At 40.1% G+C, this 15213-nt stretch overlaps 1 protein-coding gene and 1 long non-coding RNA gene across 10 annotated transcripts in view; one reads left to right on the top strand and one right to left on the bottom strand.

Annotated features, from left to right (window-relative positions):
* The window catches only part of LOC147752402 (uncharacterized), a 64520-nt gene that overhangs the window by 149 nt on the left and 49158 nt on the right, over positions 1 to 15213 (top strand). The window contains exon 2 of one of the 2 annotated variants that reach the window (XR_015314154.1): positions 3232 to 3266. The exons of the other annotated variant lie outside the window; for it this stretch is intronic. This is a non-coding gene — a long non-coding RNA (uncharacterized LOC147752402). The remainder of the gene's footprint in view (positions 1 to 3231; positions 3267 to 15213) is intronic. 2 annotated transcript variants of the gene reach the window in all.
* The window catches only part of LOC147752403 (uncharacterized), a 44834-nt gene continuing 36281 nt past the window's right edge, over positions 6661 to 15213 (bottom strand). For 7 of the 8 annotated variants that reach the window (XM_086971654.1, XM_086971648.1, XM_086971649.1 and 4 more), the window contains 2 exons: positions 14780 to 14949; positions 6661 to 8236 (listed from right to left, as the gene is read on the bottom strand). In XM_086971654.1, coding sequence (XP_086827780.1) covers positions 8112 to 8236; positions 14780 to 14949 — 295 coding nt within the window. In that variant the 3' untranslated portion in view covers positions 6661 to 8111. The remainder of the gene's footprint in view (positions 8237 to 14779; positions 14950 to 15213) is intronic. The other variant, XM_086971647.1, reaches the window with a different exon arrangement.

Below are 15213 nucleotides of genomic sequence, written 5' to 3'. Positions count from 1 at the left end.
TCGTGGAATCTTAGGACTCTGAATTAATAGAAATAGAATATTCTTATGAATTTTTATTATGAATTTACGGTTTTATGAATCATTTACGAATAGTTTACGGTTTGAAAAAGTTAACAGAGCTATATTTCAGGTCTATTTACATTAGCAAAACTCTATTATAGAGAGACATATCAAAGAGAAATAGTAATTACGGTGGCCTTACTACGTTTTCAATCTTAGCGTAATTCTTTAGTTGCAAATGTCGTATTTAGGTTTACAGCACTTTCTAATGGTTTTTTCAGAAATGAAAACTTCTGGCGGTGTCTATTTCAACCCGTCTGAGTGTAGTTTGACTTTATATTATCTATGTTTTTGACCTTTTGCGACAAACTAAAGACATCTAGCTTTTAAATTAAAAAATTTTAGCAATTAAAAAATAAGGTTAAACCCAATAGCAGACATTAATACCCTACGGACTTATGTCTGTTAAACTGTCGATTGAATGCAAGGCATTTTTATTCTTGCGCAGAGGAAATACAATTTTCAGAAAACCCAGTGGTTCTGATCTGGCTTTGTTTCTTTCTGCTGTTACTTCTGCTGGACGTAGTTTCGAAATCCACGGAATTGTTACAGGCATGAAATTAAGGATCTTTTCTTGTACGATAAAAAAAACCAGGCGAGAAATTCCAACATGGCAGAACTGCCCGGTCCACATAATTACGTACTCCTTCACGTTGAATAAATACGACAGCAGCTACAAAAAAGCCTGAGTAGCAGGCTCGGGTCGATACATTCGTGAAGTTGGCAGCGTTCAACTGGCTTCGAACGTTTTCTACCCAGAAGAGTGGCTTCAATTTTCTAGATACGCTGCAAGCATCGTAGGTGTCTCAACTTCGGGAACTCGCTCACCTCCACTAAATCTGACTCTTTGAGTTTGGATGTTAGTTGTTAATTGAGTTTACCGCTACCGCGTATACTTTGAAAAAGAATTCTCCAATGACCTACTCCGGGCCTCGGCGCAGGAAACTTTTTAAGAATTCAATACGATGACGAAAGTAATTTAGCACGAAAGCTTCCGTCTGAAATTACACGCAGTGTGTCGGCATGTCGGCCTTATTGGATTAATCTAAGCACCTATTCATGGCTAATCCATCCTTCATGCTCTCCCGCAGTCATTATCTACTGCGCCTTCTGTGAGGACATCTAAAAGTTCATTAGTTTTACTATAGTATATGCGGTGATTCGATCGGAGTAGTAGTACTAATGCGGCTGGGCTCGCGCTAGCTAAGATTTATCATCCGACGGCTCGATCTATGTGGGGTCTCTGGCTTTCGTCCCATTCAGCAAAACGATCAAGCTCCAGTCCGAAATGATAGCTGCTTTTTTTCTAAACCCAGAAAGAGATGGTATGCATCCCCATGTCATCCATTTATTGTTGTATCGATATTCTCCGTAAAAACTGGCAAGCCTTTGTGAAACCTACACAATCAGCTGCTGTACGCGTTAATGTATAAACAGTAGCGCTAAAGTCTAAATCAATGTCTGCAAAAAATAATAACAGCGTGCATAATAGTAATAACAAAAAGGCGTTAATTAAGTGTATGTGTGTGTGTGTAACTCCGTATGCAAACAGGCAATCGCTTATCACTAGGCAAATCTGAACAAAACAAAAAGCTCTAACGAACCGAAAAAGATTCGATTTATATCCTAATAGTAGGTAGAATGTTTTCGTTTATGAAATTATTAAACTGAGAGATTCAAGACCAAATGAACGTTTCCGTGTCGCATTTACCAGGCTCATAAGTATCTGAAGCAACTGTCAGCAGGATTTGCTCTCGGTATAAACACGGCGTCCTCGTTGAAGAAGCATACTCTGTTGACGACCGAATCCTATAAATGTTCTACAATCCTTCGCACAACTCCATCAAATGACTCCACAAAGAGTTAACTTGTTTTTGGAGCACATTTATAACAAAGAACGGCTTCCGAGAGGACAAGTCATAGATATCTAGTTCAATCGATGAGAATACTGAGCCTGCTGAGTAATAGAAAAGGGGCATATAAGCACCGGGAAGGAGAACGTTTAGAAGCTACTAATAAAATACAAAATGAGATAGACTAGAACAACGATACACTAGGAACCGCGTATTTAATTAAAGAAACTTGTCTACTGACGCATGTGTGCAACTGAAACACATGTGTAGACTTTTAAAAAACAATTTACATTCGGTCTCTCAACGACACTTACCTACACATTTTCCAAATCAAATATCTCGTTACTAACGCAATCTGAGGATTCTTTGTCGGCGTAGATCTGTGAAACAAGGCTTTCAAACTCAAATAACAGACTTCCCTAAATGTTGGTATATTATTAATGATAATATGAAATTTGAATACCCTTCTTAGTCTTAATTAAAGGAGAGTCTGAAACGACCCGTATTAGCGACGCCTTTGTTTGCGAGTGGGTCTGATGCTCTCCGCATTTACGGTTCTATTGCTGGATAGAATGTCCTTAAACCAATTCATCTTTGGCTTTTGATGAGCTGGCCTTAGTGTAGGTAATCTATTCGATGGAGGTCTTTCTGGACGTTCTTTTCACAAAGTGCGTCATCACAGCTTCTTAAAAAGCGCTTATACATCCTAAGCACGATCATACATTTAAGAATTAAACGAAGCACATGTAAATAGCTAAAGATCCTTTAATAAGTAGAAAATCAAGCTCCGGCATTGAAACCCCCACGCAATCAGATTGAATCGAATACGTTCCATTAAAGCGAAGTTGTAAGGCATCGATGTCAAATATATGGTGTAACTATGCCAAATAGATGATGCTGCTATTGTAAAGATTTTTCCTTTAGGGTTTACCCACTGTAGTCCTGCTTAAAAAATCAATTACGCTAGTGGAATCTAACATTGTAGCGTTCTTGCCTTTTTTTCTTCTTTAATTTTAATCACATCGAATACTTGATTTAAAGGACACATGTAAACACTTTGCAACTGACCATACGTTCCTCATGCTTAATCAACGTAGGAAAACAGACTGCGATAGCAATAGCAGGGAATTTTTTGAAGCAGACTTGTGTTATAGGCATATTTATTTAATGGCATTTGTATGTGGATCAAGCGCATGAATACAGAAGACACGTATACTTAACTTGATTTAGTCTACCTGAGTCATTCTCGTCGAAGCGCAGCTTTGGAGCACTATTTTTTCGAAGTCCTATCCTAACCTGATAATTTGTGTACTTTCAGAACTACGCAGTAAAGAAGTCCGACAAAAGCAAAACGTAAGGTTCATTCGTATAAAAAAAAAATAACCCAGCTTCTGATATTTAAAGGTTTGGCGAGATACAATTCCATTCCGACTAACGCCTAATTATAAAAAAATGCCGTAGTGCAGATGCAACACAGCTAAACCTCACCTTGAAAAATTACTTCTATATCATTATCTAATTTTGCGATATATTATATACTATTGTGCCAATATAGTAAGTTCTGGAACATATCAAAAGTTACACTGATTGTTAACGTGTCGTATCATATGCTTACATAGGGGAAAACATGCTCCGTATGTTTCAGTATGTCATGAGCTTAAACTTAGCGCTTTACGTTGCGAGAACCCCATCTGTTGTGATGGGTTGAATCGCGATCGTTAACCGTATTCGCAAATACAGTTTCGATCACCTACTTGCCGAGCCAGGGCTGTAATATGCGATGATAGTGCGGTTTGTCCCAGTGACACACTTTCTTGAGGGCTTATCGAGGAACCTGCGTCATATATACTCCATGTTTTGAGTTTTACCTCCGTAAGCATGCCATCAAACCGCTGGCTCCCAGTATGAAACAAAGTCCGAACCTAGACAACAACGTGTCTCCAAAATTAGAAAGCAAATATGTCACCTACTAAGCGATCACGGGGATTCAATATAAATCCTGAGGAAGTGATTAGAGTCCTAGGGTGTATGCGGAGGGACCTCTGCTTTGGTCTTAACTACTACGATAGAATTCCGTAAAGGCAGTAAAAGTGACTCTATTGAAGGGAAGTTCAAAGTGTAGGTTACTTGGAAACAACTAATGCGCATAGCAAGGATAGAATGATGATACGTTGAGAAATATCAAGGAGCGTTGTCAATAAGGTCGTGCCAGGAGACTATAGGACACCTAAGATTAATTTCACAGCTGGCAAACATGGGATCGTAGCGCAGATTGAAATAACTTTTGAAACGTTACGGTTTAACTAAAGTAACTGTAGATAGAATTTCGCTACGCTGTTGATATCGGGGTTGAAACTGCTGAGGTTTTTGGGAACAACGAATAAATTGCGATTTATATCGAAGGAACGGCACGGGAAGAAAATGAGGAAGGCAAACGCCTCTAGAATATTTCTTCGGGGCAGTAGGCTGGTCGGTTTGTACCGACCTATTTGCCTATTTTGTGTTACGGATAGTTTTAGAAAATAGTTTCTTTACTCGGTAACACATCTCGGTTATATTATATTAAATAATGTGTATCTATCATGTGAAGATCCTATTTGTAACAGTCGCGTTTAGACAATAGGAGGGGTAAGAACTTGTGGGCCGTCCGGTTAGGCAACCATAATCGTAACCATCAGAGACCTGTCTACTGTTTTTAGTGACTGCGAATATATCGAAGGGAAACAAGCCGGCGGTTGAAAAATTGGCGGAACAGCTGATCTGCTAAAGAGTTCTAGAATCCAAAGGGTCACTTTTCGCTTTATCTGTACTATGAATAACCATGTCCGCTCTGCTAAACAACCTTCTTTTAAGGTACCGAATGGTACTATTTCCAAACATTGGTACGACTTTACAGGTTCTTATCTCCACCGTGTTCTTTTTCTGCGTTCGTTCTGGCCTATTTGTGACCCTTCACAGGTTTCTGGCGTTACAACAAAATGCCGCATTTCAAGCAGTTAGTCAGCCTGAAGGCTGTATCAGTCAGTTTAGCGAGGAGTGAATTGTCCCTACAGTTTCGTAGCTTATAAATACCTAAACAGGCTCTGCCAGGCGCAAAGGCCAATGCTCATGTCAGTCTGTGGGAGGACTAGGCAGCCTGCAGTAAATGGGCCCCATCTTCTTGGGAAGAAGCTTCTGCATTCAACGGAAAACAAAAGTCAGAGAACGTATGAGAACGAATGACACTTAGGTCGGTACGCCACAGTGTGCGAAACATAAGTGGCATTTCATTTTATTCTATTTTTCTGACACGGCGAACGATTTTAGGGACTTACGCTGGTTTTTCCGGCTTTTAATGTGGTTTCGTTTGTATAATATGTTCGTGGGTCACGATTTTTCATGTGTTTGCGGCTGATACATCGGGCTAGGCTTCACGAGAGGTGTGTGATACTCCCTCACTTTTGTGTTAGCTAATAGCAGAATCGTCTTGCGAGGTCCTGAAAACAATTCCTTTAACTTTGTGAGCCGTTGATGAATAGTGTGAAAACGCTGCAGGTTCCCAATACGATAGTATTTTCTATTTGGGATGCAGCAGGTTTTCCCTTATTATAAAAAGCTGTTTTTTTATCACCTCCTACCTGTAACGATAACGATTTAAAATAGATCGAGAAGAAGTCATATTCTACGGACTTTAAGACACAAAGGTAAATAAGCTAGAAGGGCACATGAAAGCGAAGATGCCAATTAGAATGCGAAGTAAATTAATGTGATGATTGGTAAAAAAAAAAACATGGTTAAAGAACAATTGGCTAAATATAAAATTTAGCGAACTATACATTTTTACCTCAGACGTAGATAATGCAGTAACTTAGCAGTTGATTATTGTAAGCCTATTTGGGCTTTGTACTTCGTCGTCGTCGTCTTTGTTCTTGCGCGAAAAATCAGAACTTCAGAGAATCGAGCTTCATCTTGAAATTACAGCAGCAAGAGAGAACTTTTTGCGTTTGCAAACGCACAGAGACAGAGTGCGCTGCTCCGGCAGGAAAGATGGTACGATTGATGCAAATTCGACATATTAGGAACGGCCTCAGGGCTCGTCTTCAGGCCACATGCATAATAGATCGTTTTTCAAAGACAATACAATTATTTTCCATAGGATTTTGCTTGAAATCGGTATCAACGCAGCAGCTCCACGGTCCGCTGCGTGAGAACGAAGCGTCTTCATGAATGTTCAGCTACTCATTCCGCTGACTGCCCTAAAAGCTGCTATAATGACCGACAGAATCATCATCGCTAAACGAATCTAGGTCTTCCGATCCCAAATTCTTTGTAATGGAACGTTGCACGTATTTATACCGTAGGCAACATTCGGCACGTAACATCATATTTTTATCGCATTTTCTCAAATACTGCTATGGCTACTATGATATTCCTTGCGATAGCCTCAGCGTACTTGTCGTACAATGGCAACAACAAAATCCTTATGAAGTTTACGTTTCGCTCGTATAGAGATTATGTTGGACCTTATATATCGAGAAAAAATAGTTAAATAGAAAACTAAAATTAAATTAAAGTGCTTTTCGTTCCGAAATGACATAATAATTATCTTGCCCCTGCGACGCCGCAGTTCAAAACGCTATCGCTACGACGTTAGGCGACTGCGGGGCTAGAATTTTGTTAATATTTCTTTATTGGAAAATCAAAGGTTTTGTTTATTTCGATAATAAATTAACAGTTTCTGTGTTCAAATAATACTGATCTTGAACAATTGGATCGGTAATAACAATACGTTACACTTTATTTTCGTCATAGCGTAGATTTTCTGATGTTTAACATATACTTGTTCACTTTATATATGACTTGTATATATGAGCGTGCATAAACATTCGTCCTTAATAATAATAATAATAGAAATTTTTAATCAGTTAAAACCAATATGACAGCACTTGATTTTGCGAATACACATTGACATCAACGTATTGATATTTTCTTACTGACCCCGCAACAACGGCTGTCGAGATCCATGACACCGTTCTGCGGGACGTCCCCTTACCACCGTGTCGTCGTCGTCGTCGTCTGTGGGGGGCATCGCTTTAAACCGTTACAAGGTTTTTGCGCACGTAGCCGAATTGGCTGCAAACACGTTTCTAAAAAAAACAACGTCTGTTACGTTAGATACAAACAGGGTCAACAGCAGGAACGAAAGCACAAGTTTGCTTTAAGTTGGCCGATGTTGAAGAGGTTTACTTCCACAGCTACGTTTTCGATGTAAGTCGCAAAAATATATAGAGAAAATTGTGTACAAAAAAAAAACAGGCTAGGAAAAGGAAAATCGCAAAGTCCTGCAATATCCGGCTTTTACGGAGGAGCCCATTTGACCCCCACTGATCTAAATATTTATCAAAATAACATTCGTTTACGGAAGCATACGCTTCAATTCGATCATAAGACGGAGCCCGCTGCTATCGTTCATACGATTGCAGTCGGTCGAATACTATTTGAAAGGTATATTAAGCAATTTGTATGGCTGAGTTGCATAATGGCACTTCTGGCTGCTTGATAAAATACTCATATGCAACGATTCTGTATACTATGTCCTTAGTTATTCGTCCTTGAAAAACTATACCACAGGGGTCCTTCTGTCGACTATTTATGCTGATCTAGCATAACCTAAAGTTAGTATATACACGCTTACAAATGGCTCATTTACAACAATTAGACGTTCGTTGTTAGCGGAACGTCCACCATCTCACTTTATTAGACATAATATATTATTATTATTATTAGAGTATAACTCTAACTAGTATGCTCCTTCGCTAGATGTCTTGCGTCCTTTTGAGTTCTTTGGTACATAGCACACGCAAACTCTAATTAGAATCGTCCACGGGTGCCAAGCCATTGTCGTTAAACTTGTCGCAAAGCGTTGCGTTAGAATAAACAATAACATTAACTTATGTTTCGCCTTACTCACTTCCTGTTTCGTCTGGCTTTTTTGCTTTCAGACCCATTTTTTTTTAAACTAGTGTATAACAGGATTCTTCATTGCGACCTGACCTATAAATAGTACATGAATGCTATTATTATTGTTATGCGCAACGCTATATCTCGGTGGCTATGTGGATAGTATGTTTGTTAGGCTCAGTTGCTGGTCTGCTTGATTAGGGCCTGTAAGCCTTGATAAATTTGTGGTGGCCTTTGTGGTTCCGAAGTCCTAACGTCTCATAGGTTTCGCGCAGCTGCGTTCTTCACGACTAGGGCAACTGTCAGGACAGGAGTCAGCAGGCCTACATTAATGTTACTTGCTGTTCCGGTATATCTTTGTGAGCGTTCCTTAACTGCTGTGTCTGCAAGGTTCGACGGTAAAAAACGAATGGTGCATTAATACACTGGCCATTGTTTAGAACTGAGACCAATTACAGAACTGTCTGTATCAGATAGAATTCTACTGCGCTTTTATATTAACCATTAGTACTAAGAGTGCACGTTTGTTACATACGTTTGACCTCCGCTGAGTTTACGTAAGACCCGTGAAAAAGTCACAAATAAATAACTATCATAATTATTATTCTGTTTGAAGACTTACTTAAATCGCCCGTCGTTACATGTTGTTGCATCCACCAAATGCACATCTAGCTAAATAGAACGGGATGGAAAGGAACTACAGAATTTTGGTTTTTTTGGGGTTGTTCGACCCCATCGGGTGCTTTTCTTATCTTCGCTGTCTGTGCTATCGATGCAGGATGTGCCGTAAAGCAACTGTGTTATTATGGTCGATCGAAGTGAACGCTGTCTGCTGGAGATTTAAACATTTTTTTTCGGACAACAACTACCGTTTCCACATTTGCTAGACGAACTATTATAAGTAAATACTTTTTTGGCTACGTAGCTCCGTAAGGGGCGGTCGCTATCGGAACAATAAATATTCCGTAAAAGCGGTTGTTACTACCAGCTGAGAGTGAGGGCGTCGGAAATAAGTACTCTGTTTGCCGTACATTAGGGTCGGAACATCGCATGATCTGTCCGAGTCAACTAAATAGCAAAAATTGGCTTAAATCCAGTTCCCTTTATTTCTTATGAACCTGTATGCCTTTTTAGCTTTGGCAACATCAACGACGCGTGCAGGAGTAAAGGTTTCTGAGAGAAAAATGGTTACGTGCCCATACTATAAGAACAGCCGCACAAAACATGTGTGAGCTGATCTGAGAAAAAGAACACCATTTACGCAGTACTACGTCACAACTGTAGTCGATGCAATTGGCTGATCACAGCCCTATAATTTACCTGCGCTTCCGTTTTTGACTCCCGTCACGCAACGTCGGTATAGGGCAAATTATGACACATATTCCAGCTAACAGCAGTAGAAGTAGCAAAATACGTGTGACGAACCGCGTGTGAATTTCTAAATCGCCGAAACTATCACAATAGCTTGGCGGGTTCATTTATCTGAGCAACCTCATCTGCTACTGTTGTTCCCACTGTCGCTGCTAATAGTTTTGAACTTGAAATTGTTACAGTATGTACCCATGATGACGTGGAGATGAGACAAAGCAATACAATACAACAGCTTACTATATATATATACATAATGCAACTTAGTTACGTGTCGAGGGACACCCAGGCAATTGTTGGTCTAAGGAGAATTCGGTAGATCGAGGAGGGACGTGCTAACTGGAAGTCAAATAAAACATCATTTCTCAACTTAGCTGGTACCAATGGCGTCAGTAATGATCGTCATAAAGTTTACTTTTTCAATACGATAATATATCGCGGAGAACGGCGGAAGAAAGTTAACTTTGACAAGTGGCTCACAATGAGTCGACTCACAGGGCCGAACATGTTACAGCCCAGAGTCCCGCTGGCTTGGAGCACCAAGTGCACTGATATCTCAAAATCTATTTGCACGTTCATCTAAGGACGTGCGATGTCTGGTCGATCTATTCACTACAGTGTCCCTGGTAATACCGTGGCTAAACAGGTCCCCCGCGGGCAGATTTGGGGGTTTTATAACAAATTCGCTTTCGCTAAAGGGAGTGTGATTTTTTGTTGTCCTTGAAAGGATGCACAAGCGCCGTACACTATCAGGATGCCTGTGGGTGATACTAAAGAGCTCGTTAAGACAGATATACAGCGTCCAATGCAGTGATTTGGACTAGTGCGTATTGAAACAAGTTTTTTCGAACAAGTATCGAACAACTAAACTCTTCACTCAGCGGTACATCGATTTTCATTAGTTTACGTGTTGTAGTTGAAGGAATTTCAAGACGGAACGATTTCAGGAATGGTAGAAATTTCGTTTCTACAAAAACATTGAGCAACATAATAGTCTTAGTTAGACTTGCTTTGTTTGAGGACGTATATGTTATACTTGACAGGAGATGGCGATAGAATACATACCTGTTTATTGGAACAGATGAAGTTAAATCGATTAGAGAAACATACAGTTATTCCAGCATTGGCTGAGGTAATAATAAAATGGCGTTTACTGCCAATCATTCAGACCTTGTTTTTTCCACACAGTGTAGCTATTGAAGGTTATGTATGGCGCAGTACTAAATGGTATCCCTTCGATTTGTTATCGATTTCGGCACTCTAAGATTTTGCTGAATGGCCTGCAAAGGCATAGAATGCAACTTCAGTGTAGAATTGGGTCCGATACTTGAGGCTTGGTCCCAACTACATACGCCTCAACTATCCAAGTTTCACTCGTTCACTTCAAAGTGATTCCTGCCGAACATAATACATACATACGACTCTTTCTTCTGTCATTGGAGCAGGTTTCAACTCGATTATAGAATTAGACCTTAGCTCTGTTTTTCGTTTTTGGGTCGAGCGTCTAGAAATCGTTTGTCTTGTTTAACTCGAATGGTTTTTGAAAGATTTATTATTTTGTCAAATGTTTATTTCTTTTTGGGGCTCATTGATCTTGAAGAATGACCTGACACTACTTATGTGAGATAATCCATGTGTTCGAGATCTCTGAAAATGGGTTCGTGCACATCAGCACGAGCCATTTCGTTCTTTTTACTTATCAGTTCGTGATCGCTGACACAGGTCGCTTAGATGAGAGTTCTCTCGGAAGCGGAATCACGCTTAAATTACTAGAAAACGTGCCATATTGAAAATTGAAGTAATTTACCATAAATTCTCAAATGATCTAAGGGTAATGCGTCAAAGAATTACTAACATCAGAGTTTTTTTTTGTTAGTTGCTGTCGCATTGCCTTCACTATTTGTAGTGATTATTTAGGAGAAAAATAAGCTATTATGTCACGTAACTGTTTTTCTTTTCTAATCATCAATGAGTACTCAGAATCAATCTTGTCTGTATGTCCAATATGTAACCATTTTTCTAGAAAGCGTTGCTAGAAATTAGATTTGAACGTCCGATAGCAGCAATTTCTCAACTTTCTATGTTCAAAGCCGACAAATTTGTGATCTACGGACCCCGGTGAACTGTCTCAGGAGTTCCCTAAGGCACATTTTATCGTGAACTATATAGCATGGCTTGTCAATAAAGTCAAAGATTCATTCAGTCGAACCCACAATCTAGATGAAGGGAGTAACTATAGACACTCGGTAATCACCTCACTGTTTGAGGACGCCTTGGGCGTAAAGAACTCACGTAAGTCAAGAGACAGTCAGAAGGACTAACTAAATAAAATAGAAACAAGCACAAGTGTTATGTCACATAAAACACCTGAGGCTGTTCCCGCATGAAAATGAAGTGATGTAACTTGTAAAACATTTCGATTCGATTAACTTAGCTGATACGGATCAGACGCGCGAGAAGCATTATTCTCATCATTACACCGGCTCATAAACACCGGCTCCCGTACAGCTGACACGATGGTTTGATCAGTTCTAGGCTCTAGTTGAACGGGGTCAATAGGAGTCGCTGCTGGCATCTCTTCCTTCCATTTCAATAGTTTGATATAGATCTTCAGTTGTTGTCTATCTATAGAAGAGACCTCTCATAATTTGAAAGCTGTGAACAGCTACCTTCAAAAGCAGCTTCTCGAGCGATAAGAAATGAAATTAATATTGATATGCTTTCTGGAGAGTTTGATTGACAAATTTCTCGAGAAGTCCTTTAGAACGGCTCAAAACTATTGATAAAGGTTCTGTGTTTCCGTTCAGAAATCTTGACCAGAATTAAGTACTTGAATCTAGCAATGCGAGTAGGTATGATGAATCATCGAGTGAATTAGTAATTAACTACTATGAGAAGCTTTGAAGCAGAGAAGAATAATTCATTTTTGCCGCTTTATCAAAGCGAATATTGTGAGTTTAGAGACGCCGATGATTATGGTGATAGTGTATTGCTTTTTATAGAGCTTTATAAGGTTTCATTGTTCATAGCATTTGTTGCTCGAAGTGTTCTCCGTTAGTAGATAGTATTATCAACGCTAAACAAAACCAGCAAGAACCTAAATAGCAAAGACGCGTTTCCGACATCATTGGTCGTTTCTTCAAAAGCAGGAAAATATGTAGGTAGACTATTGATATCACTGATTTTTTTGGTGAGAAAATTTGCACTTTTTTCCAACTTTGGCCTTTCGCTTGTCTGTTCCCACAGTCAATTAACTGCAGGAACGGTAAGTGCGTCGGCAGTCGACGGTCACTCGTGTATGGCCGCTTTAGCCGCATTTCCTCTTTTTACGTCTAGCCTACTTGTCAACGCTTTCTTTGCTTGAACCGGTCTTTAAAGAGAGCTTTGCACACTATTGGCCTTACGGTGAAGGATTTGCAGCTGACGGAAACGGTCGTTCCGGGAGGAACTGGACACCCAGAGAGGCGAACGGAGAGAAAAGAACCAGGCAGAGAAAGAGAGATTAATGGTCTACGCTGTAATAGTAATAGAAACTATAGTGCTCAGCTGGCTCTTGCTGGTAGCAAGAAAACGTCGCACCTCCTCGACCAGCGCCCCCAGTTCCATTACCGAAGCAGAATCATCTAGCCAGCCTTTTCAGGATCCAATTCTTAGAAGCTTCCGTCGCTACGAGCCAAACTCAGCCTCCTGTCAGCGACAGCTCAATCTTTTGTAGAGTCAACATTCCCTCTGTACGTTGCAAAACCGACATATCCTCTCTCTATTCTGATACAATTCATGTACTTCTCCAGCCTCACTTTCTAGCTACCCCAAACTTCCAATGAATCTGTATTGCAATACTGCTCAGTTGGCAACATTCTGACGAAACAAAAAATCAGTCATCAACTTGGAGCTAATTAGAACAGGAAGACGGATTCATTCCGTCAGATTGCAGGAATAGTCGATGCTGCAAAGTATCGTAGAACGTTTACAGAGACGATGAGAGGCCGATAGACGTCAAAAATCCTATTGGGCTGGGGCAGCGCAGCTGCGAATCCTTCGCAAGGGCTTTTCAGAGGCAAACCTACACACAGTCCTGACCCAGAAAAAAGGAGGACCCGAGCTTGCGGAAGGTTTTATCGGATTTTTTTTAACATACATGTTGAGTATTGTGTGCAGCGACATAGACCAGAATCCCTACAGTGGCTCCCGTGATTGCTCCATCAGCTTCCGTTTTCTGTTCTCTGTTGCTGTACACTTCGTTGACCCAGCTTAATTCCATGAAGTAATTTAGCTTGCCGGAGCTACGCTTCGTTTTTCAAAGCACCGATGAACACGATAGCAGTTCGAAAACACCCGCCGATGTTCCCTGGACAGACTCACCAGGCTCTTCTCTCTGATTAGTTTGTGTACACACCCCCTGTCAAGGATGTAAGAGACAGAGAAAAAGAACGTGAAGGTACAACGGCTGGTTCGAATGATTGGCAAAATGTCGGAACACTAAAACGAGAGTTGGTACTATGTTTCCAATAGATGCGCTCGCAGCTAAATTGAATAGTCCTTGTGTCGTATAGATGAGGTTGGTGGCAAATAGAGCCGGTGTCAGTTTGTTTGCGGCCGTAGAAATCTGCGAAAGGTGCGACTCACCCATTCGAATTAATAATTAGGTCTAATTAGAACGCCTCCCGTATACATATACATGCTCGATTGGTCACGATACACGTTCAATAACAAATTCGCGTGAACATTAGAGTGCAGGAATATCAAGGAGCATAGAGTACAAATGGTCATCTGACCTATAGATTGGTACTAATAGATGTCAACCACGGCGCCTGAACACCAATGGAATGAATTAGGGCCGTGAAAGTTCCGTCGATCAGCAGAGTACAGGATGAAGAAAATGTCATAATATATAAAGCACATGTTGGCAGAGCACTACGCACCTTCTTCTAACGTGGACCTTGGTTAGCTAGGCAAAGTATACGCAAACCCCTTTGAGCTAAAAGGAAGCACATACAGCCCTACACGTAACTATATAGTACTTCAAACCTAGGTAGTAGATGCATTGTTTCTCTAAAAAAATCTATCTACTAATGTATATAGTCTATGCTGTACATGGAGCAACGGTACAACGAACATGAACAGAATCAGCGTTGTGCTTCTAGAAAGCTTCAAAGAAATGCCTGTAGAGAAAGAAAGTAAGTCTGATTAGAGCGAAAGCAAACTGCAATAAATAATAAGGGTTTTATATAATTGACAATTTTGATTCGCGCGTTAAAAGCGCGGTACCCGTTTGTTTTTCAAAAACTGTTAATTTGTTTGCTATTGTATAATTAAGTAAGGACAGCTATTATCAAGCTCGTTTCGATGACTCTCGGGTTCATTAACATAGACAAATGCTAGGTCAAGGTGCACTTCGTCAAAGTAGATTTTTGGAGACGGTCTTTTTTGGAAAGAAACGCATACGCTAATGACTAGAATTACTGTAGTACCGCCATGCTTGTACAAGAGTAGACGCTAAATTAACACCGCCAAACGATAATTTTTTCAAGCTTTTAAAATCAGATTTGTATACATACGATGTATGCTATGCTCTAGCTGGTACGGGCACCTTCGTGAGTCGACTGTGGAACAATCGACGCCTTTAACCATCGAACTTTCGAACTCCTCAATGCGGGCTTCGAGTAACGCGCTGCACTCCTTCGCCAACGGTACTTTTCGAATGCAGACTGACCAGTAATTGCGCATGCTGTTGTAAAAATTTCAAAAGAACACTCGTTAAACTATCTACTTAATGAAAACTATATAATTATATACCTAATAAAAAAATTCACATAACGCTGTTAATACAGAGCAATGCGAGAGCATCTTTAACTTAAGGACCTGTATCGAGACGGCCAGCTGTTACTATAATTTTCTGTTCACAGGGTATTATACCACAACACAAACCATCTAAATATCTGTTTAACTACTGCTACTGGAAAAAATATTCCAGCATTTTGCTTGATTTTCT

The sequence above is a fragment of the Varroa jacobsoni genome, unplaced genomic scaffold (assembly GCF_002532875.2).
Source record: "Varroa jacobsoni isolate VJ856 unplaced genomic scaffold, vjacob_1.0 scaffold_1274, whole genome shotgun sequence".
Taxonomy (NCBI): Eukaryota; Metazoa; Arthropoda; class Arachnida; order Mesostigmata; family Varroidae; genus Varroa; species Varroa jacobsoni.
The sequence above is the reverse complement of the archived record's forward strand: the minus strand, read 5'-3'. Positions and strand labels throughout refer to the sequence as shown.